A 20,779-nucleotide genomic window follows, 5' to 3' on the forward strand; every position below is an offset into this window, starting at 1 on the left:
TAAACAAGCAATCAATCACCTCTGTACAAGGAGACTGGAGCTTCCTTCTCTCATGTGTTGGTAAAGCTAAAGTTACTTTAGCTCTACCATAGTTTCCAAGATCTGTAGTTCTTAAGTTGCAAACTCATGAACTTAAAATTGTCAATAAAACCTATAGGTAAATGATCCACAGTCAAGTCATACTGGGTCCTGCTTGCACTAGGGTATCACTCGAAGAAAAACACATTCCCCACACCACACACTGTCCCCTGCTACATAACCAAAGTTGCCAAATGCCTTCCCCAGCACCAGGCAGCTTCTAAGTCAGCGGTGCTACAGCAAGGAAAAGAGGGGGAAGACTGTGGTCCACCCTGAACTCCTAACAGATTTGTTTATTTTTCCTGGCAATGGTATCTGATACCAGATGCAGATCTAGTGCTGTGGGTTTTAGACTCATGGCCCTGCAAAAAATGGTCCTTTATTTCTGTGCTGTCTTTTACACTCAAAATTCTTCTCAAAGTTCAAATTATATTTTTACATTTACAATGCTTTGCAACAGAACTCCTATACTTAAACCAACTGTATAGATGAAATAACCAAAGTACAAAAAAAAAAAATAATAATGCTGCCTCGGAGTTAGGAAGCTGATGTTATTATGCTTTTTATATACACAATGGCCAGAGCAAGAGACTCCAGCAGATAGTAATTCAGAGCAGGAACTAAACTTTGCTCTGGAGGAGCCTTTCATTCTCTCAACTGACTATCTGGGCAAGACTAGCCTTTTAAGTTACCAGCTTAATACTAGGCTGTGAAAATATTCCCTCAAACTTATTTCACACACAGACAGAAGTACCATTCCTGTTCATAACCCTCAGCCCCCAAGACACTAGGTATTCTGCATCAGAGTCACTAACCTTTCAGTGGGGCAGTACTATTGCAACACTCACCAAAACTTACTTCTTATCCAAGAAACAGCAAACTTCTCCTATTGTAATCAATGACACAGGGTCCGCTGAAACCAGAATTAGTGTGCACACCAAGAAATATAAATAGAGGGGAAAAAACCCCAACCAACACAATGGCTTCAAAGCATGGGTGGTCTGATGAAGTATTAATATGCCACTGCAACATACAAAGCACAAGGGCAAGGGCAAAACAAACAAAACCCACACAACTCCTCAAGGGAAAAACATCTGTCATCAGAAGTTGAACCAATCTTTTGGCACTTATGACCTAGGTAACTTAGGATCAAAAGCATTGAGATTCCAAACCCCGCAAGCAGTCCCATAGCCCACCTAGCAAAATTTAGGTTATCTTTTAACAGTTTAAAATTAGGACAATGCAGAATACAAAGAAATGCCATTAATAACTAAGAGGCAGAAGAAAAAGCTCCGACATTTTGTAGCCAGTGTCTAGAAGTATTTCCCTCAGATGATCTTAGAGCTATTAGGGCACCTAAAATGTCTCTGTATATAGAACAATAGCCAGATGACTAAAAGAAGTCCAAGCATGGGTGAACACAGTTACATCTAGCTGAGACCTGCTTCCTTTAGCTATTTGCATAGCTCTCTGCAGGCCCACATACGGAAGCACATGTTGCTGGCATTCGTTTTAATATACTAATGAAACCCTGTATGCTAAACATCCACGATAAAAACATTTCTCAAAGGTTCATTGCTCCCTTTATCCATTTCAGTCTTGACAACAGGTTGTACTGGCCCCAGCTGATGCAGGAAAGGCATACATAAGGAACTCTAAAGTCTTAGCTGTTGACTAAAAGAGCAGCAGCACTAAAAACCTTCCTGGCTTCCACTAAATCTGAAAAACGCTCCAGGATGGGCAGGCCTCTTTCCACAGCTAATCTTTCCTCTTTCATCCAAAAGGAAACTTGAAGTTCCCACAAAATGGAAGATATGGTCAAATATTATTTAACATTTCTTGAAATCTGCTCATTTACCAGTCTCTCCTAACTTTACAGGCTAAAATGAAAGGAAAGATACCCCACAGTCACTTAACTTTATCTTTCTTTGGGCCTACAAAGTATTACATTTAAAAACAGAATCACAGTAAACCCAAGAACCACAGATTGTACGAAAGGATGACAGTTTCCTTACAAACAGCAAAATCTACTGTTTTCACCAAGTCTGATTTCTTTGGACGAACTCAACAGCTCACTTGACCTCATGAAAATTGAAATATCACCCAAGAACTAACTTGACTTGAACAACTCTTGACTGCACAGTTCTAAAAGAAAGAAAGTGTTCATGCACAGGTTACCAGCACTGGTAAGACAACTCAGGAAGGGTGTGAGGAGACACTGATGTGTTGCTCCTTCCCCCTTCTTGCAGGTGGGCAGAGAGGACTAGCCTTTTTAGAAGAGCTGGTACGCAATGCTCCCTTCCTAATTTGTAAAGCTAGAACTTACCAGAAGCTAAAATAAAACACTCTATCTGAAGAATTAAGAAATCATGTAGCACCGTTCTCAGCACTGCAATAACTCCCAAGGTAACAAAAAAAGTGACCAAAAACCTCAGCTGCTCTATTAAAAGTGAGGGGACTTAATCAGCTTAACATTTGGCCTTTTGTTCTACTGTTCAAATAACTTATCGTTCCCTTAAGGACACAAACAACCTATATTCTTTCATCTAGAGGAAAATACAGAGGTTTCTCCCCAGTCCATTTCTGTTAGAAAACTCCTTTTGTATACAGCGAGTCAAGTCCTTCAGAAGGTCAATAAAAAAACCTCCAGTATTTAGACATTGTGTGGTCTGAGCTGCATAACTAAGACAGAGACTGTTTAAAATCAGATTTTCTAGCCTTTGTATACCCTCACCTCTTACCACACCAAAGGCCTCGGTCTAGAAAGGGTTTTGTGAGGAGAGGTATCTCCATTTTACTTACTCATCCAGGGAAACACACCTGCACTGAGCAGGAAACAGCCATAATTTTAGCAGCTCTTTTTGCTCTGCTCTAAACAGAAATGCTGACGGTTTTTTTTACAAAAGGGATCTTTCCAAGAGTAATGCAATTTAAAATACACAGTACTGCCACATTCAGGGCCATGGGGTCATCTAAACATCTATATCAGTATAGCTAATCCTACATCTCCCTTGCATGGGTCAGTTTATTCCAGAATAAGGGTAGCTGTCTTTTTGTTGCCATGAGATTTAACTTAAATCACTTCCAAAATACTAGTAACCAAACTTGAAAAAGGCCCTTGTAATAATTATAAACAACTCTGGCTTAGAAGAATTTGAACATCCTTCACACATTTGCAGTTCACCTGCAAGAAAATCAGCACTATAGTTACCATCACCACAGAGGGCAGTTAGAGAAAAAACTTTTTTTTTTTCTCTCTTCTTAATTTCCAACAGAAGAATATTAAAATAAAGTATAAAAGTTGGCCTCCATTTTCTCTATCTATTAGCAGCCTATTTTTGTATCCCAACACTTAAGAACTCTCCTCACTATCTGCTTTAGAAACACAAACACCACAGCAGTTGCAAACATTCAGTTTTCTGCCTTCTTTTAAAGAGCAGTTGCCAAACCTGAGTTAAAATTGTGCACACACAACAGGAAGCCATTAACTTTTCTACTCGTACTGAATATTAATTCTTACTGGACTGTAGCACATGCAAATAGCAATCATTAAGATCACAACATTAATATTATTTCTTGTACAGCACAAGCATATTAAACAATATAATACTTAAGATGACAGTTCTATGCCCTCAGCCACTTAAAAAAAAAAAAAAAAAAGCTTTTTTTATTTTTCACGAAGTCAACACAATCCACCAGTGAATACTTGGGGTCATTCATATATACAAGTCATAACAACTTTTCTCCTACCACAAAGTTAGTATTATCTCCTCAGTATAGCTCCAGAGAGATAAAAGTTTTAATTCCCATTATCAGTATTCAAGAAGTCTATCCATTTAATTATCAAATATGAAAGCTACAAATCCATAAATTTTTCCACTTTCCAAGAAAAAAAAAAAAAGCAAGCCTGAGTCTCAGTCAAAAGAAGCAATAGCAACATTTAAATAACTAACTAAATAAAGTATCTCCTTCCTCTTCAGCAAAAACACTGTCAGCAAGTTAGAGCTGCAGTGACTTTCATTTCAAGAAGATCAGATAGAGCTCATGGTAAATTGTAACAACAGTTTGTACCATATTCTGAAAAAATGCCTGCAAAGTAAGTCTTGTTTTGGGCAGATGTGTTGCTTTTTAAGACAACAAAACAGTATTTTGCATATATATGCTTTAGAGTATGACATATTCTCAGACCTAAAGTTTCCATCGTTATGAAGGCCACTTAAATGTTGCTCAATTTTTTTTAAAAAACTGCTACAGTACTATAGTTTTGGGGAAGAGAAATGGATGGTCTTTGTGCAAGTCACAGGTCTGTAGCTATATCCCCCGTTCCAGTCATGACTGCCTGTGTAACTGCAAGCAAGTCATTACCCTGCTGGATTATCCAGGTGTAGAAGTCAAATTACAATATTTACCTTATTTTAAAAGAAGTGTTAAAATCTAGGCATAGAGCAAACAATTATCAGGACATACTACCACAAACACACACCACCCCCAGGAAGCTTTGATAAAAGATTACAGGTCAAGCACTGAAAAAGTTGACCCCAAAATCTGGAACACACAGATCGTACAGCTTTAAATTCAGCCCCTACGAGAAAGTCTTCAGCTACAAGACCACATATTGTTTTTGCCAGATTTAATACCTCATTCACCCACTGAGTGGTAATTTTCTGGGTTTTTTTAATCTTATTGCTCTGTGCATAACCCCAGGCTTTATTTGCTAAGCATACTCAAGCCATGCTGTCACAACTGAATTACTCATCTCATGACTTTTTTTTTTTTTTGGCACACCTCACTTCGGGATCTAAGCATATGAGAACCAGTAATGTACTTGCATTCATGCATGTCATTATAGGAAGCAATAATTACCCTCATTTTCCACACGAGAAATTGGGGCACTGCAAGATTATGATCCAGGGTACCTGTTAATTAGGTTGTCCAGACCTGTCTGCTTTTACCCAGAACACTGCCTATGACCATATTTTCACCACCAATGATAACAACATTCTCCAGACAACCAGTCTTTCATTCCATTACATTACATTTCCAGTTGCAGGTTCCTGTCTCATTCCTTGTGCAGACTGGATCAATGGAAACAGTAACAAACAGAGGTAATACTTGTAAGTAAGGAGCATGAACAGAAGCTGCACAGACAATCCAAAAATCATACTTCTCAGTGCTTGTCTCTGCAACCTTACAGATCAATGCATTTTTAACGTGCTGTGTATTTACCAAAAGAAAACCCAAAACCCAACACCCTTCTAAAAATCCACAATTCGAACAAACCCCATTCTTCTCCCTCCTGGTTTCTCTCACGTTAGTGTGTACTCACATCCAGGGCAAACACCAGGAGCATGGCCCTGTCTGTTGCACTAGTAGAGTAAGTAACTGATGCCAGCCACAGTTGCTCTATGCATAGGGTAGCACTGAAACAGTACCAGGTAGATTTTTTTTTTACCACTGGACTTCACGTACGTGTAGTCAAGCTCACTAAACAGTAAGACGCTATAGGGAGAAACACCTGCTTTATTCTCCATATCTGTGTCTTCCCCCACCACTCCCTAATTATGCCTCAGTCTTTCTTCCATTCATAAACTCCTTTTCTTCTCTCAGGCCTTAATTAACTTGTTTCTCACTGAAATCCCTGCCTCTGCCCAGTAAGTTAGATTCTTGCCTCTGTAGTTTCTCCATTCCGTATTTATTCTCTCATGCCAACAAAGCTCAACCTTCCCAGCTCTCCAACTCCAAACTGCAATTTCTTACCACGATTTCTTTTCCCAAATAGCCCCAGTTCCCCAACTACAAGCTTCTCCTGTTAGCCAAGGCTGACCAACAAATGATTCTGGCAATTCAGGCAAACAATTAAATTCCTATATTGTGGACAAACATCATTTAGCATTTACAAAGTAAAATCTTGCCAGTAATAAATAAAAAACAGTTACCACTTAGTCATATGCAAACACTGTAATGACATTATACTAATAGGAGCTGTAGAAATCCCAGAAAGCACAGGCTGAGCTTGCTTGACATCAGCCGTGTTCAGAAAGAACTGAAGATTAGCCTCACTTTATTCTTCTACCATATCTTTTGCAGCCCTGTGTGGCTTTACACTCCCCTTCTATTTCCTGACCTTGTTATAAATAGTGGGTTTAGTCAGTTCAGATACCAACTAAATAGACAGTATCGAGAAAGGACCTTGAAACAGTTTCTTGTATCTCACAGCTTCATCCTCCTAAATCATTGGTACTTTGCAATAATGACCCTAAATAATTATTTCTGTCCTGAAACAGAAAATTCCCTGAAAACCAGAATTTTTAATTCAGTGTCCTTGTATTTGGAGGATTTTTCCTTTCTGAAGGGAGGAGGAGTAAAGTAACACTCTCCCGAATTTACAAGATATCTTGATGCTTAATGATGGAATATAGCAGTCACTCAGTAACTCAGTTCAGAGAACCCAAGCACTATCATATTCAAAGATGAATACTCTGAGAACAGGGCTTAGGGTCAAACACTATAATCCTATTTAGGTAGTGTTAGATACCTCAATAACAAGCTGCAGGAGATTCTTCACCTACATTGCAACAACTGAAAATATTCTCAGCAAATTGCTGAACTTTTTTCAGCCAAAAACTTCATTATGTTAACAAAGTCTCATTAAATCAATACTTGACAATTACATCAATCAATTAGGAACTCCAAGTTGAGGTGTACTTTGCAAATACTCACAGAAACCTTCAATCTTGTCAGCTGTCTTGCTCCATGCTACCTGCCTGGTTTCCATGATGACTTGAATAGTCCTCCTTTCTGGACTACTCTTCTTAAGACTGAATACTGTCATAACAGTTCCCAGCTCCAAGGTCCTTTTGATCTGGCTTTTCTCATACTCTGGTAGCGCTCCGTAGTCTATACTCTTTCTAGGCATTTTTTACTTTTTTTCTTAATCAAACTCTTATGGTTTTCAGTGTCCTGGAAAAGAAAAAGAAAGAAAAGGGAGAAAATTCAGTATTTAAAACATCCTTTTTATTTCTTTAAAAGTCACATTTGTTTAAGTTAAAGCTACGTAATAAAGACTCCTACCCATTCAAATACAAGGCAGGTCCACAGCTAACATTAACAGCATCCTTGCTGATTTATCCCGAAAGAAATTATGAAGAGTCTTCCCAGTGGGTGGTAGAAGTGACACTTTGGTAGACACACTACTGTAAAATCTATTAAAAACAAAGAGCTGGGTGGAGCAGCTACTGCATGTGAAGAATTACAATCTAAATTTCTCAGCAAGACCAATGCACCGTACCCCCAACTGCTTCCTCAGTCTTCTAACACAGACGTAACCAGTGCTGCAGACCAAAAGAAAGTAAGCCAAGGTCTGCCGTTTAGGCCAAATACATTAAAATCACATTAAGAGACATAATTCCCTATGGTTTTATTCCTCCACAACTTCAGCTGGATGTACACCCCCATCGCTACAAATACAGATTTACATCTCCGAAGTCTCAGTATTATGCCAGAAAAATAAGTAGAAAAAAAACCCCAAGAAAAATGACTGGAAGAAATACCAAATGTAAGTATACCTGAGTAATAAGGATGAGAGAGCAAAACACAAAGAATGCTAACCATTGAAATGCCAAAGAAAATAATATCTAGGTCATAACAAAGAAAGAATTTAAGCCTAAATAAAACTAAAGAACACAGCAGAAACATGGGGGGGGGGGGGGCGGGGCAGAAACACATGTTCAAACTAAAGCAGAACTATGTTAAAAATCTCTTCTAAAGGAGCAATATTTGGTATCTCTGTAGCATTTTCTGCCACATTTTCTACATCCTCTCATAACCAAAAACTAGTGTATTGCACAAATTGCTTAGAACATGACAGTTTATTTACCAAGCCTCCAGTTCTTCTGCCAGTATAACCAGCAGCCAAGAAAGGATTACTTCCTGGGATGCTTACACAAGCAACTCTCGATTAGATAGCCAAAAATGATACCCCATACAATTATGAACAGAATCCTCTTCTGTAATATCTAGCAGGTTTTCTGCAGTATATCATTTACACATTATACATGCACATCAAATGTAAAATGTAAGCATAACACACCACATATTCTGTCCAAGTGCACTTTTACCAAAACAACACATTGTAGCACTAGAGGTAAGGCTGCATCTCTGAAGCCTTCAAACAGCAATACTGTTTTTCCCCCAGAAAACAACAACTGTTACCGGTAGGTCCAAAGTAAGACAGACTTCCCTGAACAAAGTTCCAGCCCTGACTGTATTTATCTTGATTTTGTGACTTCAGGAGTCTCCTAAGACACAAAAAATGTGCACTTCAACACTACCAAATTCCTTTCAAGCATCAGAACTGCTTTTAGTTAAGCTACATATAGAGAGATACCTTTGTTCACAGACATTTTGTCTAACTGATACAGAGACAAAAGCAGTTCTTATCAGAAATCACCATTCCTATAGCAATTTTTTTTTATTATTTTAGGGTATTTGTACAATTATGTTCCATAAAAACCTCATGAGATCCATGCAAGCTGGAAGTCAAGCTCTTCGTTCTTGAAACTGGTAATTTAACTTCCACTACTGTAAGAAATATCTGGCACTCCATTTTGTCCTAAGTATTGACAATCTAGATATCAATATGAGAAAAACAGATACTTGCAACAGATTTGAATTGTACTCAAAAAATCTTTCTACTCTCTCAGGATTTATTTATTTATTTATTATATTTCAATTGCTATCGTCAGATAACCAAAACGCTGTCCCCCATGGTGAACTGCAGCAGGTTTGTTCTTCTTCTTGCCCTGTATTACTAAAGAAGCATCAGTCTGCTGCCTGAAGAGACCTCTGAAATCTGTGAAGCCTCACAGGCTTTGCAGCAAGTGTTGCTATCTTCTTGATATTACATTAGGAGGAGCAAAGAAGTGCTGATGATTGAAACCTAGCAATCCAATGACAAGATAACACAAGAAATAATGACATCAGCTTGCGTTATTATGAAAATTTAAACCTATATGAGACCTATATGAAAATTTAAACCAGCTAACTGTCTTCCTGAGAGCTATAAAGAAAATGAAGGGAAAATGAGTGAATACAAATACTGAAACAAACGTTGGCTATGCCTAAAATGTCTCAGCATGTACTTTTAAAATGTCATGGCTGTGTTTCTCCTACACAGCCTACTTTTCCTTACTCACATGTCAGGTGGCAGGTATTTGTGTGCATGCACCTGGGACACATCTTGGCACAAAACAGTCAAGAGAGATGCATATGCAGCAGCTCTCATAAATATTAGCAAGTTTCTGTGCTTTGGTCTCCCACACATCATTGCATCGAACAGCTAATTACAAGCCTGATTACTTCTCAGTGAGATTATTTACAAACAGGATGCCCTGGAACCTGCTCTTTCATCTGTGCACAAAGGAGGAAATGTACAAGTTTCACACAGGTAGCAGGAGCTGCTGCCGCAGAGCTCCCAACCATCCCACTTAACCACATCCCTGAGCAGGACAGGTTTAAAGAATCTCTGTGCACATGCAGCCACCATAGCATCTCCTCTGGTTCTCTTCCTCTCTCCTCAGTCCACTAGTCTCCATCATGAGCAGTTTCAGTTTCTGTGCTGATAGCTAATTCGACCATGCCAGTTCTCGCTTCCCCTTTGTAACTTCTTCCAACCCTCCTCCCCCTCACCCCATGTCACTATCTCCTGACCTGCTCTTCACTAAAGAGCCCTCATTTCTGCCGTCTCTCATTAATACCACAAAACTGTCTTCTAATAACATGTCAGTAGCTGCTTTCGGTGCAATCTGTCTGACTGTGAATCTGTCCAGTGCAATCTTTACAAACCCTTTTCAAATCCTACCACTTCAATAAACTCACCTTTTTTTTTTTTTTTTTTTTTTTTGGGGGGGGGGGGGGGCGGGGGGGAGGGGAGGGGAGGGAAGCTAACATAGAAGCAAACTGTCCCTTCTTACCTGCAGAGCGGCCTCTCTGCATTGCCCACAGCGAACCTGAAGCGCTCTACAACAGGAACCATGTCTCACTCCATGCTTTGCAAAACATTATACAGGTTATTTGGTGTTTAGTATCTATAAAGTTGTTATTGTAATAAGAAAATGGAGTACCCTTTCCTTATAATACTGAAAGACAAATCTATACCGCAATCCTTCAACTGAGAGGGAGCAGACAACTTTTAAGGGTAGTAAGTAACAGCAGATTTTAGCCAGAATATAACCGATCCTTGTTGATTCCCTGAAACTAGTAATCATCTAAACTATCACAAGCTTGCATCTAACAAGACAGTCATAGTCACCTTGTCTTGCTACAATGACTTGTAATGCCAGAAATGAAAGGAAGGGAAAATAAATAATAAAATTAAATTAAAATCTTTGTACAGCATCTGGTTTTCTAACAAAACAAACAAACCAACAAACAAACCAACCACAACTGTCTTCTGACTTGGCCCTTTTCATTAAAAATTATCATAAACCAAACATGATGTGATTTGCAACAAGGTTTAACCATTTTAGTAACACTTCATTGCAATAACAAAAACCTCAACTTTTAAATTAGTAAAGTTTTTCAGGAGACTATAACAAAATATACACCTGCTCTGCCTTTTACCATACAAGGTGTAGCTGTAAAATGAAACATGACTTAGAACAACAAGAAAAGGGGTTTCTAAATATAGCTATTTAATAAAAGGCAATGCAGCAGGGTTTTTTTGAGAGATTAATCCCTTAGTACAAAGGAACTGCCTCTCAGAGGTGGCTTCTCAAACAGTTTCCGCTGAATATAATATACTGGACTTCCCCTTTTAAAGTAGCTCTTTCTTCAAAAAGCAGAGTGAACAGTGGTTTTAGTCCAACTTAAATCCTAAGTCTAAGTCAAGTTTTTAACTTATTATGAAACAATCCTGTATCTGAGGATATATACTTCATCAGAAAAGGTGGAGAGAATATCATAATATTTGATCAATTTAACTGATTACTTCTATACTGTTTTGGCTACCTGCTCTAGTTTAACATCACAGAGAGCTTCCTAACAGTTTTACGTGTTAGGAACGTGTTAGGAAACAGTTTACGTGTTTTACGTTAGACCTCCGAAAAAAAACTAATGGAAGCCCTTGATATTAGGCCTAACCTTTTAAACATTGAGTCTTCTTACACTCACCCACAGGTGCCCCTCGGCCTTCTTACACCCATCATTGCATAACTATTTGAATCAACAATATTTTTACCCATTCACACAGCAGAACTCTGTCATGACCCTCATCACCCCATTATCTGGATACCTCTAAACCAGCAGGGTATGAGCTACAAGACACCTTTTTGTGCAACAGAGGCATTACTGCTCTTCTACTGAAGCCTTACTGACGCCTGAAGTAAAAAGATCCAGCATCCCTTACATGATTCAACAAGTGAGCTAATAGTCACAGAAACATATCATAAGCTCTAGATTAGACACAGACACCAATACACGGCTCTTTCCCTTTGACTGTAGGCACTATAGGAGCTAAACTTTGATGGTGTCCTGTACCACACACAGAATTGGGACCATTTGTTGCTCTCAGTGTATGAGTATTTTTGATACTGTTTTTTATTTAAAAGTCTGACTGATTTGGACTAAAAAGTCAGAAAGACTCACTGCAACTGACCAAGTGAACACAGACATGGAAAAAACACCCACTCCATCTATCCCCAGACCCGTCTATTTAGTTTTCCTTCATTACGGTACTTCAGTTTCAGAAACGAACCCTTCTTATCTGAAGATCAGTCAACCACTCTTAACTCCCTTTGCGAGAACACAAAGAGAGGAAAAACTGTAATAGACAAACTATAATCGTACAGACTATCAAAGAACATCTCAGAGAAGCACTGATGAACCTATGCTCTGTTACAGCTTCACCCATATGACACTGCAGGTGCTTCCCAGGCACACAAGGTCAACTAAGAAGTGCAATCCAAATGTTGACTCTAGTCAATTCATAAGTTTCTCAGTGTGCTCTGGGCACTGCAAGAGGGTTGTTGAATCCACTGCCTCCAGCTCTGCCTCTGGGTGCACTTAGGACATCACCTCACCTGAGCAGGCACTTGCCTCAGCACAGCACCAGCAGGATGGATATCCACCAGCAACACCAGTTCAGTACCACAGTGCTAATAACTCATAGTAATGCACGGCTCTTTGCACAGAGCTTTGCGACACAGCTGCTGTGCAGGGAGCCCTGTGGCCTGGCAAAAAGCCGGGGATGAAGGTGGCAGCAAGGCTGCTGCCCGGCAGGCACTGCAGCCCCAGCCCCAGGCAGGGGCCCTCAGCCCCCAGGGCCGTGCGGGGCTGCTGTCAGGCACTGGGCGACACGGCGAAGGTTTCCTTCCTTCTTCTTCGGCTGGGTGGCCCGTGGCGGAGAATGGCCAGCCACAAGGTGCGGGGTGGCAGGGTCTCCTCCGGGAGCCCCCAGAGCCCCTCGCCCCCATCAGGCCGGGCGCCCTCCCCCCGGGGCCCTCCCTTACACCCCGCGGCCCCTGCCTGCCGCCCAGCCCGCTCACGACGACAGCCCCCGCCGCCCCTCACAAGACCCTCCCTCACGCCCGCTGCCTCCACCAGGTCAAACGGGCGCAGGACGCGGCCGCCCCGTCCCAGCCCTGCGGCACCTGCTGCCCACAGGGGCCGGAGCAGGGCGGCGGCCGCCCCTCAGCGCCGCGGGGAGCGCCCCGCTGCCGGGCCACCCCGGGGCCGCCCTCACCTGCGCAGCGGCGGGGAGCTGCCCCCCGCGGCGACGCCGTGCCGGCGGCTGCGAGTGCTGGTGCGGGCGCCTCAGCTCCCCGCGCCCCGCCGCGCCTCTCCGTGGCTCCCACTTCTGCTTCTGCCGCAACCGGGAAGGGGCGGGGTCACGTGACCCCCCGCGGCCACCTACTGCCGCGCGGGGCCGGACGGGCCGGGGCAGCGGGCGGTGGCGGGGCCGGACGGGCCGGGGCAGCGGGCGGTGGCGGGGCTGGGCGCCCCTCACTCACACCGCCCGGCGCCCCCTCAGCCCGCCCCGGCGCCCCTCACTCACACCGCCCGGCGCCCCCCTCAGCCCGCCCCGGCGCCCCTCACTCACACCGCCCGGCGCCCCCTCAGCCCGCCCCGGCGCCCCTCACTCACACCGCCCGGCGCCCCCTCACACCGCCCGGCGCCCCTCACTCACACGGCCCCGGCGCCCCCTCAGCCCGCCCGGCGCCCCTCACTCACACCGCCCGGCGCCCCTCACTCACACGGCCCCGGCGCCCCCTCACACCGCCCGGCGCCCCTCACTCACACCGCCCCGGCGCCCCTCAGCCCGCCCGGCGCCCCTCACTCACACCGCCCCGGCGCCCCTCACTCACACCGCCCAGCAACCGCCCCGGGGGCTCTGCCGTGCCCTGCCTCCCTCCCTCACCGAGGGGGTTAGCCAGGCCAGGAATGCTCGCCCCGGTCCCCCACCCGCCCCGGGCCGGTGTGGAGGCAAGCTCCCTACCGCCGCTGTCCGCCCAGGGACCCGGGCACGGCCCGGTCCCCCGCAGGCACCCCGAGGCGGGACGCAGAGCCGCCGTGGCCCCCCCTTGCATGCAAAGCTCATCTGTGCTTCTGCTCGCCTGAAGAGGCAATTTCATGAGCTCAGAATCGCTAAATGATTGAACAGTACCTGGAGAGTGTGGGTTTAGGAAAAGGCTTTAAAACTTTACTGTCACCGGAGTCACGTTTCCAAATTAAAATCGACTCACTTTAAGTGATGCACTACCAAGTGCATTATACCACAACCACCTCAGCTCATGATCGGCAATGCTAGAAATATCTCCCAGTCTGGGACTCAGAAGAGTAGCGATCAGACATGGCTTACTGTTTTCAGGTCAAGCCCTGATACTGCCCTGAAATCTGAGGTACAGGCCTTGTCCCAGACCTATTCGATAAAGCTGGGGAAAATTCCTGCATCCTACCTCGACTGGATAACAAGTCACACCAGTTCACGGGACTATAAAGCCAATGCCTGGAAACCAAAGCTAGGGATGGTACAGTGTCTGCAAGGAGCAGATTGCCCCATGCAGGGGAAGACTTTGGCTATTTTTGCAAGGGCTGCTCCACATCACAACAGCACAACCCACGTTCCAAACACCAAAGTTAAGTCCGGTGGAGATGGCTCTGCCTCTCCCCTCCTTCCAACACTGGTAGTTGGCACAAAGGAGCGAAAGGGACGTGCCTTTTAGCAGACTAGAATCTAATCTACTCTACTGTGAGGGGGAAAGTTTTCTGTAATTTCAGTGAGCTTTACAAATGGTTGAACAGTAGTCAAACATTTTTCATTAATACTTTCACCCCATACACACAGAAAACTACTGAAACAAAATGATACCTAGAGTGGGGGAGGGACAAGCTCCGCAGCAAATGCCAACAGCAATACTACCTAGCTGCCTAGAAAGAGAAGAAAATGTCAACTGTATCCAGCAAAAGCTGTAGGAGCAACTGGGGAGACTTCCCAAAAGCAAACTGACAAGCCTATATCATAGGTTAAAGCACCAAAGGGTTTCAAATGTGTGTCACTTACCAGGAACAGAACTGAAGAGTGCCTTCAAAACACACCAACACAAAAGGAAAAAAAGCCTGAAACCCAATACCTGTGAAAGCTGTGGGTCATTTTAAATGCGAAATAAAAAGATGACCATTACAATCTTGTTATTGCTCACTATGTCATGAACCGTCTTGCTAAAGACTCTTCACATTTTTCCAGACACCAAACCTGGGAAAAGTTTCCCTCTTCATAATACATGATGCAGTTACAAATTCACAGAACAACATCTTACAGGAGACGTGACAGAAGACGAATGAGAGTAGCAGAATACATATCAGTCACACCAAGGTGTCTCTCCCATACTTTATTTTTAGCTCTTCCCCTTTAAAGCCTACAATGTTTCACATTAAAGCTGCCTTTGAAATTATATGAACGGTGACAGAATGCTAGCGCCAAGTGGCCAGCTTCCTCAGCTGCAAAAGCTAATACCAAAACATTCATAGGGTCGAAGCCAAGAGGTACACGCCATGCACCACAGTGAGCTGAAAGGTGCAGGTGATCCCGGGCATTTTACAAGCAGGAGATAACAGTATTCTCAGAATCCCAGGTGTCAGATCCAGGATTCATCTGGGTGCATTGACAGTGAATCTAAGTTCCAGTTACTATCAGCCTCAGCAGCCCCTCCTGGTTCTGCTTCACTTGGCCAGGTACCAACAGTCTCCTCACCAGTCATGTGGCATATCTTCAGCACAGGAACCACCCTTGAACAACCCACAAGCCTCACAGGCACGGAGTTGCCCATCTTTATGATACTCAGAGACATTGCTGCAGAAGTTAAGCACTGCTGCAAAGTATACCAGACTTTGGCCTAGGCATACTTTGGAGCAGTTGTGCCTCAGTGGTGTCCTGGAAGGAAGACTAAAGCCCACCAACTTCCAACATTTCTTGCACAACCTTCGACTTACCTGATAAAGCTCTCTCTTAAAGCTGAAGAGTCACTATCTAGTTAAAGAAAATATGTATGTGGAAGAAAATCATAGCTGCAGTGGGGATCATAACACTCCGTAAACTGCTCAATGTAACAAAATCCCAGCCATATAAATGCTGTAAGCAATCCTTAAAAAAAAAAAACAAAAACAACCGAATAAAACAGTAACTGTTAAGAGACATCAGCACATCCACTGCACCAGAAGTAACAGTACTCAGACACCCTCACAATCACAACAGAAGGTTCAAGTTATGGTCAGAATCAGCAACTCCACCATCCAATTTTTAACCCTCAAAAGCGTTCCAGGCAGACAAAATAATTTCCTGTAAAGAGTATGGATCTCACAGCTACAGAGAAGTATCAGGTGACATGTTTAGTCCTCCTTTTTTTGTAGCAAAAAAGCCCATATACGTGTGCTGAGGAGAGGTGTGGGAAAATTTGTTCTCTGAGCTGAAGAATCTGGCCCCAGCAAAGCCTAGGTGTTTAAGAAGATGGTTAGCCACTAGAATAAAATCTTCCTTCCTTTTTTCTTTTCCCCCCTTTTTTTTTTTCATTTTTCAGTTTAACAGTCTTATAATTTTAAAAGGCTCTTTGAATTGTTAAGAAGTATAATCACAATTCATTCTATGAGATCTGAAGAGTTTTTCAGCTGGGAGTACATTTTTACATCTCAGTCATAAATCCCTCAAAAAATGAATTTGTAGTGTTGACACCGACACTTTCTTAATTACAGCAGTGGAAACTTCAACCCTGCCTTACTGTCATATTTGGTAATGAAGTGTTGATTACTTCCCTGAAGAATAAAGCAAGGCATGAAAGAGAATCACGACTGGCTAGGCAGCTGGATGGATATCATAAATAATAGTCGCAAAACTGGTGCCACTTCCTCACAGGAGCTACAAAGACAATATAGCTTTTGTGTGGAGGTAGAAGTTGAATAGCTTTATCCCATCAGTTGTAAGAAACATTAAAGAGTCATTAGGCAGGAGGAACAATTATTTTAGACACTGTCACTGACAGATTATCTAGGCTAAGTATTTAAGCACCATCATAGTATTTACACTCTTTAGCAGGATGTACATTAGCTCAGCTATATTTTCTGGTTCGAGCTGCAAAACCTATACACAGCAGTTTCATAGAGAAAACTTCATCTTCAGGCTTTTCTTTTATGCACTTTTCATCTGCAGGACCCTTAAGCAGATTTTACACTCGTCATCAAGAGAACTTATACACCACCATCTCAGGATTAGGTGATGATTCAGTTTCCTATCAGAAAGCAAGTGCCAGTTTGTGAGGGAGAAGTCTGATCAATCAGGACTAGCTGAAGACGGTTCCTGTAAGCAGGGTGGTATCAATACTGCAGAACTGTTTACTGCTGCTTGCATGGATTTACAAGCGGGCACTCGCATACACATCTACATCAACTGTTCCGATGCTGAGATCCTAGGGGCCAGTTGAATGCAAAGGACATGTTGCTTTTTTATAGCTTTTATTCAAAAATTCATTTGTTTTGTCATTTTTTTTCCCTTGCCAAAGAAAATGGAATTGCTTATGTACAGGACGTAGTAATCAAGGCTAGTCCTAGGCCGGAGGTTGCCCAGCAGCCATTGCCTAGCTGGCCTGCTCCTGAGGTAAGACGGCAGCAGCTGCTGCAGTCGGGAGGGAGGAAGGGAAGGACATCCCTTCCAGGGACTGTTGTCACTGGCAGAGCAGTCCTGTACCGTCCCAGCTCCTCCTGGTAATAGCTTCAGCTATGCTGGGAAGCCTTGTCAGTTTATGACCACTTTTAGTGTCCCAAAGGGCCTTTGTAGCATGAAGCTGACCCTTGAGAATATTGTCCAGCTGTAGCAGCACGACTCAAGCAACAAACTTTACAGGGGACCCACCTTCAAACACGATCATATTGTGTGACAGGTCCAACACCCTCAGCGTATCTTCTCAGCGTAACAGAGTTCAGGCTCCTTGCAAATCGTATTGTAAAAAGCATTCTAGTGGATACTTGGCTCCATTCTTATCAGAGTTTCATTTTAATCTTGGTAGATTATTGTCACTTAATCATAATATTTAAAGTAAATACTGATTTAAAGTAAACTACTTAAGTCGCCAGCAGAAAAGCTGACATGAGGGAAAGGAGGCTGTACTTTCAAGTGGCTGGCCTGTTGCCTGCTGTGCTGTTTGACTGAGTCCTAAAACGTTCAGTGACTCCTCAGTTCAGTCACCCTGTCCCTTGTTACTTGTAAGCACTGTGTTTAAAAAAACTTCTGAGGAGTTACTGCCCTCTGGCCTCATACACAAAATACAGTACTATCCCTCACAATTTCTGTAACAATTTTCATTTGTAGATGTCATAACAATTAAAAAGAGAACGGAAATCATTATTTCACGTTTTCAAAGGCATCGGACCCAGAGAGCAAGGAGGTTTGCCAGAGATCTCACAGCAGTAGCATGCCTGGAGCAGAACACAGCTTCCAGGTTTTATACTAGTGTCCTGACGTAGGGGTGGTATTTCCTCATAGCAAAGCTAGCTGTGCCAGAAGAAAACTTTTCATCTGTCAGACTTGTTTTTCTTAAAGTTTCAGCTGAGCAGCAACCCTGCTTCGTGAATTGGGATGATCAATAAAAATCCCAAAATACATGCGAGAGTAATTGAACTAAGTGTCAGAGCGTGTTCTTTTTATATGCATACTAACTAGCTATTTAACATACTAACAGTGCCTTAAGCCAGTTTTGCTGGTTGCACAAAACACCAGTATATTGAAAGGGCTTGCAATCACACCTTCAGATGAAATGTAATACTACAGCCGCTGCATCCACAGTGATAAAATGCCAGCAGCTCGTTACCAGTACTATCAACAGTGAGAAATTCAATGTTACCAAGGCCTCAGCAGAACAGGAAAACTGCAGGAGGCTCTGCAGGGAACCAAGGAAACTTTTCTTCTGTGCTTTTTAAGCCAATAAAATGAAAATCTTGCATAAAAACAATGTGCTTGCAAGCGGGAAGTGCTGAAAACCCCCCAGCATTTGAAAATAGTTTTGAATGGAGTTGCAATTCAGCAAGCAAAAGTCCAGATCTTTCCCCTAGTTACCTTCCAGCCTTTCATTTCTTTCTCACTACAAAGCAGCACCACAGGTGAGTTTAGGAGAGAAAAGCATTCTGTTATAGTCTGCTTGAGCCTCCCACTCTCACTCATTATCCCGGTAAGCTCTGAGAGGCATAAAAAAGGGTAACTTAGGGCACGGCAGGCAGGGCACAGTGATGAACAAGGCTGAACTAGAGTGTTTAGCCACTGCTCTGAACTCATCACGGGGAGCCATGGCAGGCTCTTACGGAGTGCTGCACTGGCAGGAAGAACACACACCGAGCACTGCTGGCAATGTGCGCTCTCGCTGCTTATTTCCCATTTTCCTCCCCATCTGCTGAAGACTTCTTAACGTTGACTGTGCTACTGCTGGTAGAAGTGCTTCTGGGACCATTAAACAGGCATAGCCCAGGTCTTTCTCTAATTTATACATGGCAGATTGCAGGGATTTATTATTGTCTAAGGCCTTCCCTCAGGGCACACAGGAAGGGAGGAGAAGTTCCTTGCATCTGTGCTCACTCATGCAAAGATCAGCTTTAATCTGGCACATGCTACATCAGAAAAGTTTAGAAAAGCCCTCTAGCTAACCAAAGCACTAGAATTATCTGAGGGTGGAGAGAGCATGCTGGTCCTAATACAGATAAGCATGTAATCATGTAAAAACACATGTCAAAATCTCACTAAAATCAAAATATGATTGAAAAATTGATGATGCACTTGAGTGATGGTTTCTGAATAGGGATAGAATGAGAGATACTCTTCTGGGATACACATTGCAGATGCCTGTGTCTTGGAAGAGCGTCCATCTGGTGTATCTTTAGGATCAGCATATTTGTATAGAATGCAAATTGTTATTGCAACTGCTGTTATCTTTACACACTGTAGTCATAACTGAATGAGTCACATTAAAGGGTCAAAACCTTCTGTTCTACTTTTTACGATAAGCATCTTTTTAACATACAGCGTTAGGGATCTTGTGCGTCAACACATCAAGGTAGGAGTTGCTATTGGGTGAGGTTCAACAGACCCTGGCATAGGGACCCAATCTTTTTAACATATTTGTTAACAGTTTGGAAGAGGGAATAAATGAAGGGGGGGGAAGAAATTAGATATCTAATATATCTACTATTGACTACTATTCTGAATAAACTAGATATTCGGGATAGGCTGCTTAATTTTTCTAGTCTCTCAAACTGCCTTCTAGCTTGCAGAACAAATCAAAACAGCTGTGTTAGTCTGCTGGTTACTGTGGTCCGGGCTGGCAGCTGGAGAAGACATGATACTGCAACTGTCTGTGCAAATTCGCTAGGGCCCACAGCCTGTGATAACGGTCTGCGCAGAGTACTGTGTGGGGCAAATTTAACTTTTCGTTAATTTTGTTAAAGCAGCTTCAGAAGAGCTTCTGTTGGCAAAGAACCATATTTCAGAAATTCAGACAGAGATCAGCCACCACATGACATGTTCTATTGCTCAAATACATGTGTTCAAATATAGTTAGATTCATATTATTTCACTTACCATATCAAAAACCATCTATAAGAAGCATTTTGCACCTTCCATTAGATTCTGTTTGTGCTACAAAATTCAGAAACTTTGCAATGTTTGCAAGTTCCAGCTACCAAGACCTTCTCAATCAGTAACATTTGACTGAAAATCTGAACTTTATACACTGTATGAGCTGTTTTAAAAACAAACACTAAATCTGAACTTTACCAACAGAGAGAAAATCATGAAAAAACAACCAAACTTCTTTTAATGGAAAATTTCTAATGTGTTTCTCATTGAACAGGACACAATGTCTAGTATAAAAAACCTAGCAATGTGAATTCACAAATGCTTATTTAGCCTGATCTCCAAATTGGAATGAATTAAAGATAACTCAGTTGTCTTCAGCTGAGCATGCAGGACTTACTTGTGTGTGTCTGTAATGGCAGTAAAAATTTCACACACACACACAAATTGTTTCCTCTGCTTTTTCTTCTTAGACTGGACTAGTAATTTTAAGATATCATCCCCTTTTTCAAAGAAAATGCTTTTAAAGTTTCCTTTATGATTAAGAAAGTCCTTTTGTTCTGGAGTTAAGCTACGGAATATTTTACAGAAAAGAAGACA

General features: G+C 42.6%; 1 protein-coding gene across 1 annotated transcript in view; it reads right to left on the reverse strand.

Moving 5' to 3' along the window:
- Window positions 1–12,960, reverse strand: part of PLCG2 (phospholipase C gamma 2) — a 66,107-nt gene extending 53,147 nt beyond the window's left edge. The window contains exons 1-2 of the mRNA XM_055819194.1: window positions 12,818–12,960; window positions 6,799–7,038 (exon numbers count right to left, since the gene is read on the reverse strand). Coding sequence (XP_055675169.1) covers window positions 6,799–6,994 — 196 coding nt within the window. The 5' untranslated portion in view covers window positions 6,995–7,038; window positions 12,818–12,960. The remainder of the gene's footprint in view (window positions 1–6,798; window positions 7,039–12,817) is intronic.
- Window positions 12,961–20,779: the final 7,819 nt, after the last annotated feature.

Source organism: Falco peregrinus, chromosome 14 (genome assembly GCF_023634155.1).
Source record: "Falco peregrinus isolate bFalPer1 chromosome 14, bFalPer1.pri, whole genome shotgun sequence".
Lineage (NCBI taxonomy): Eukaryota > Metazoa > Chordata > Aves > Falconiformes > Falconidae > Falco > Falco peregrinus.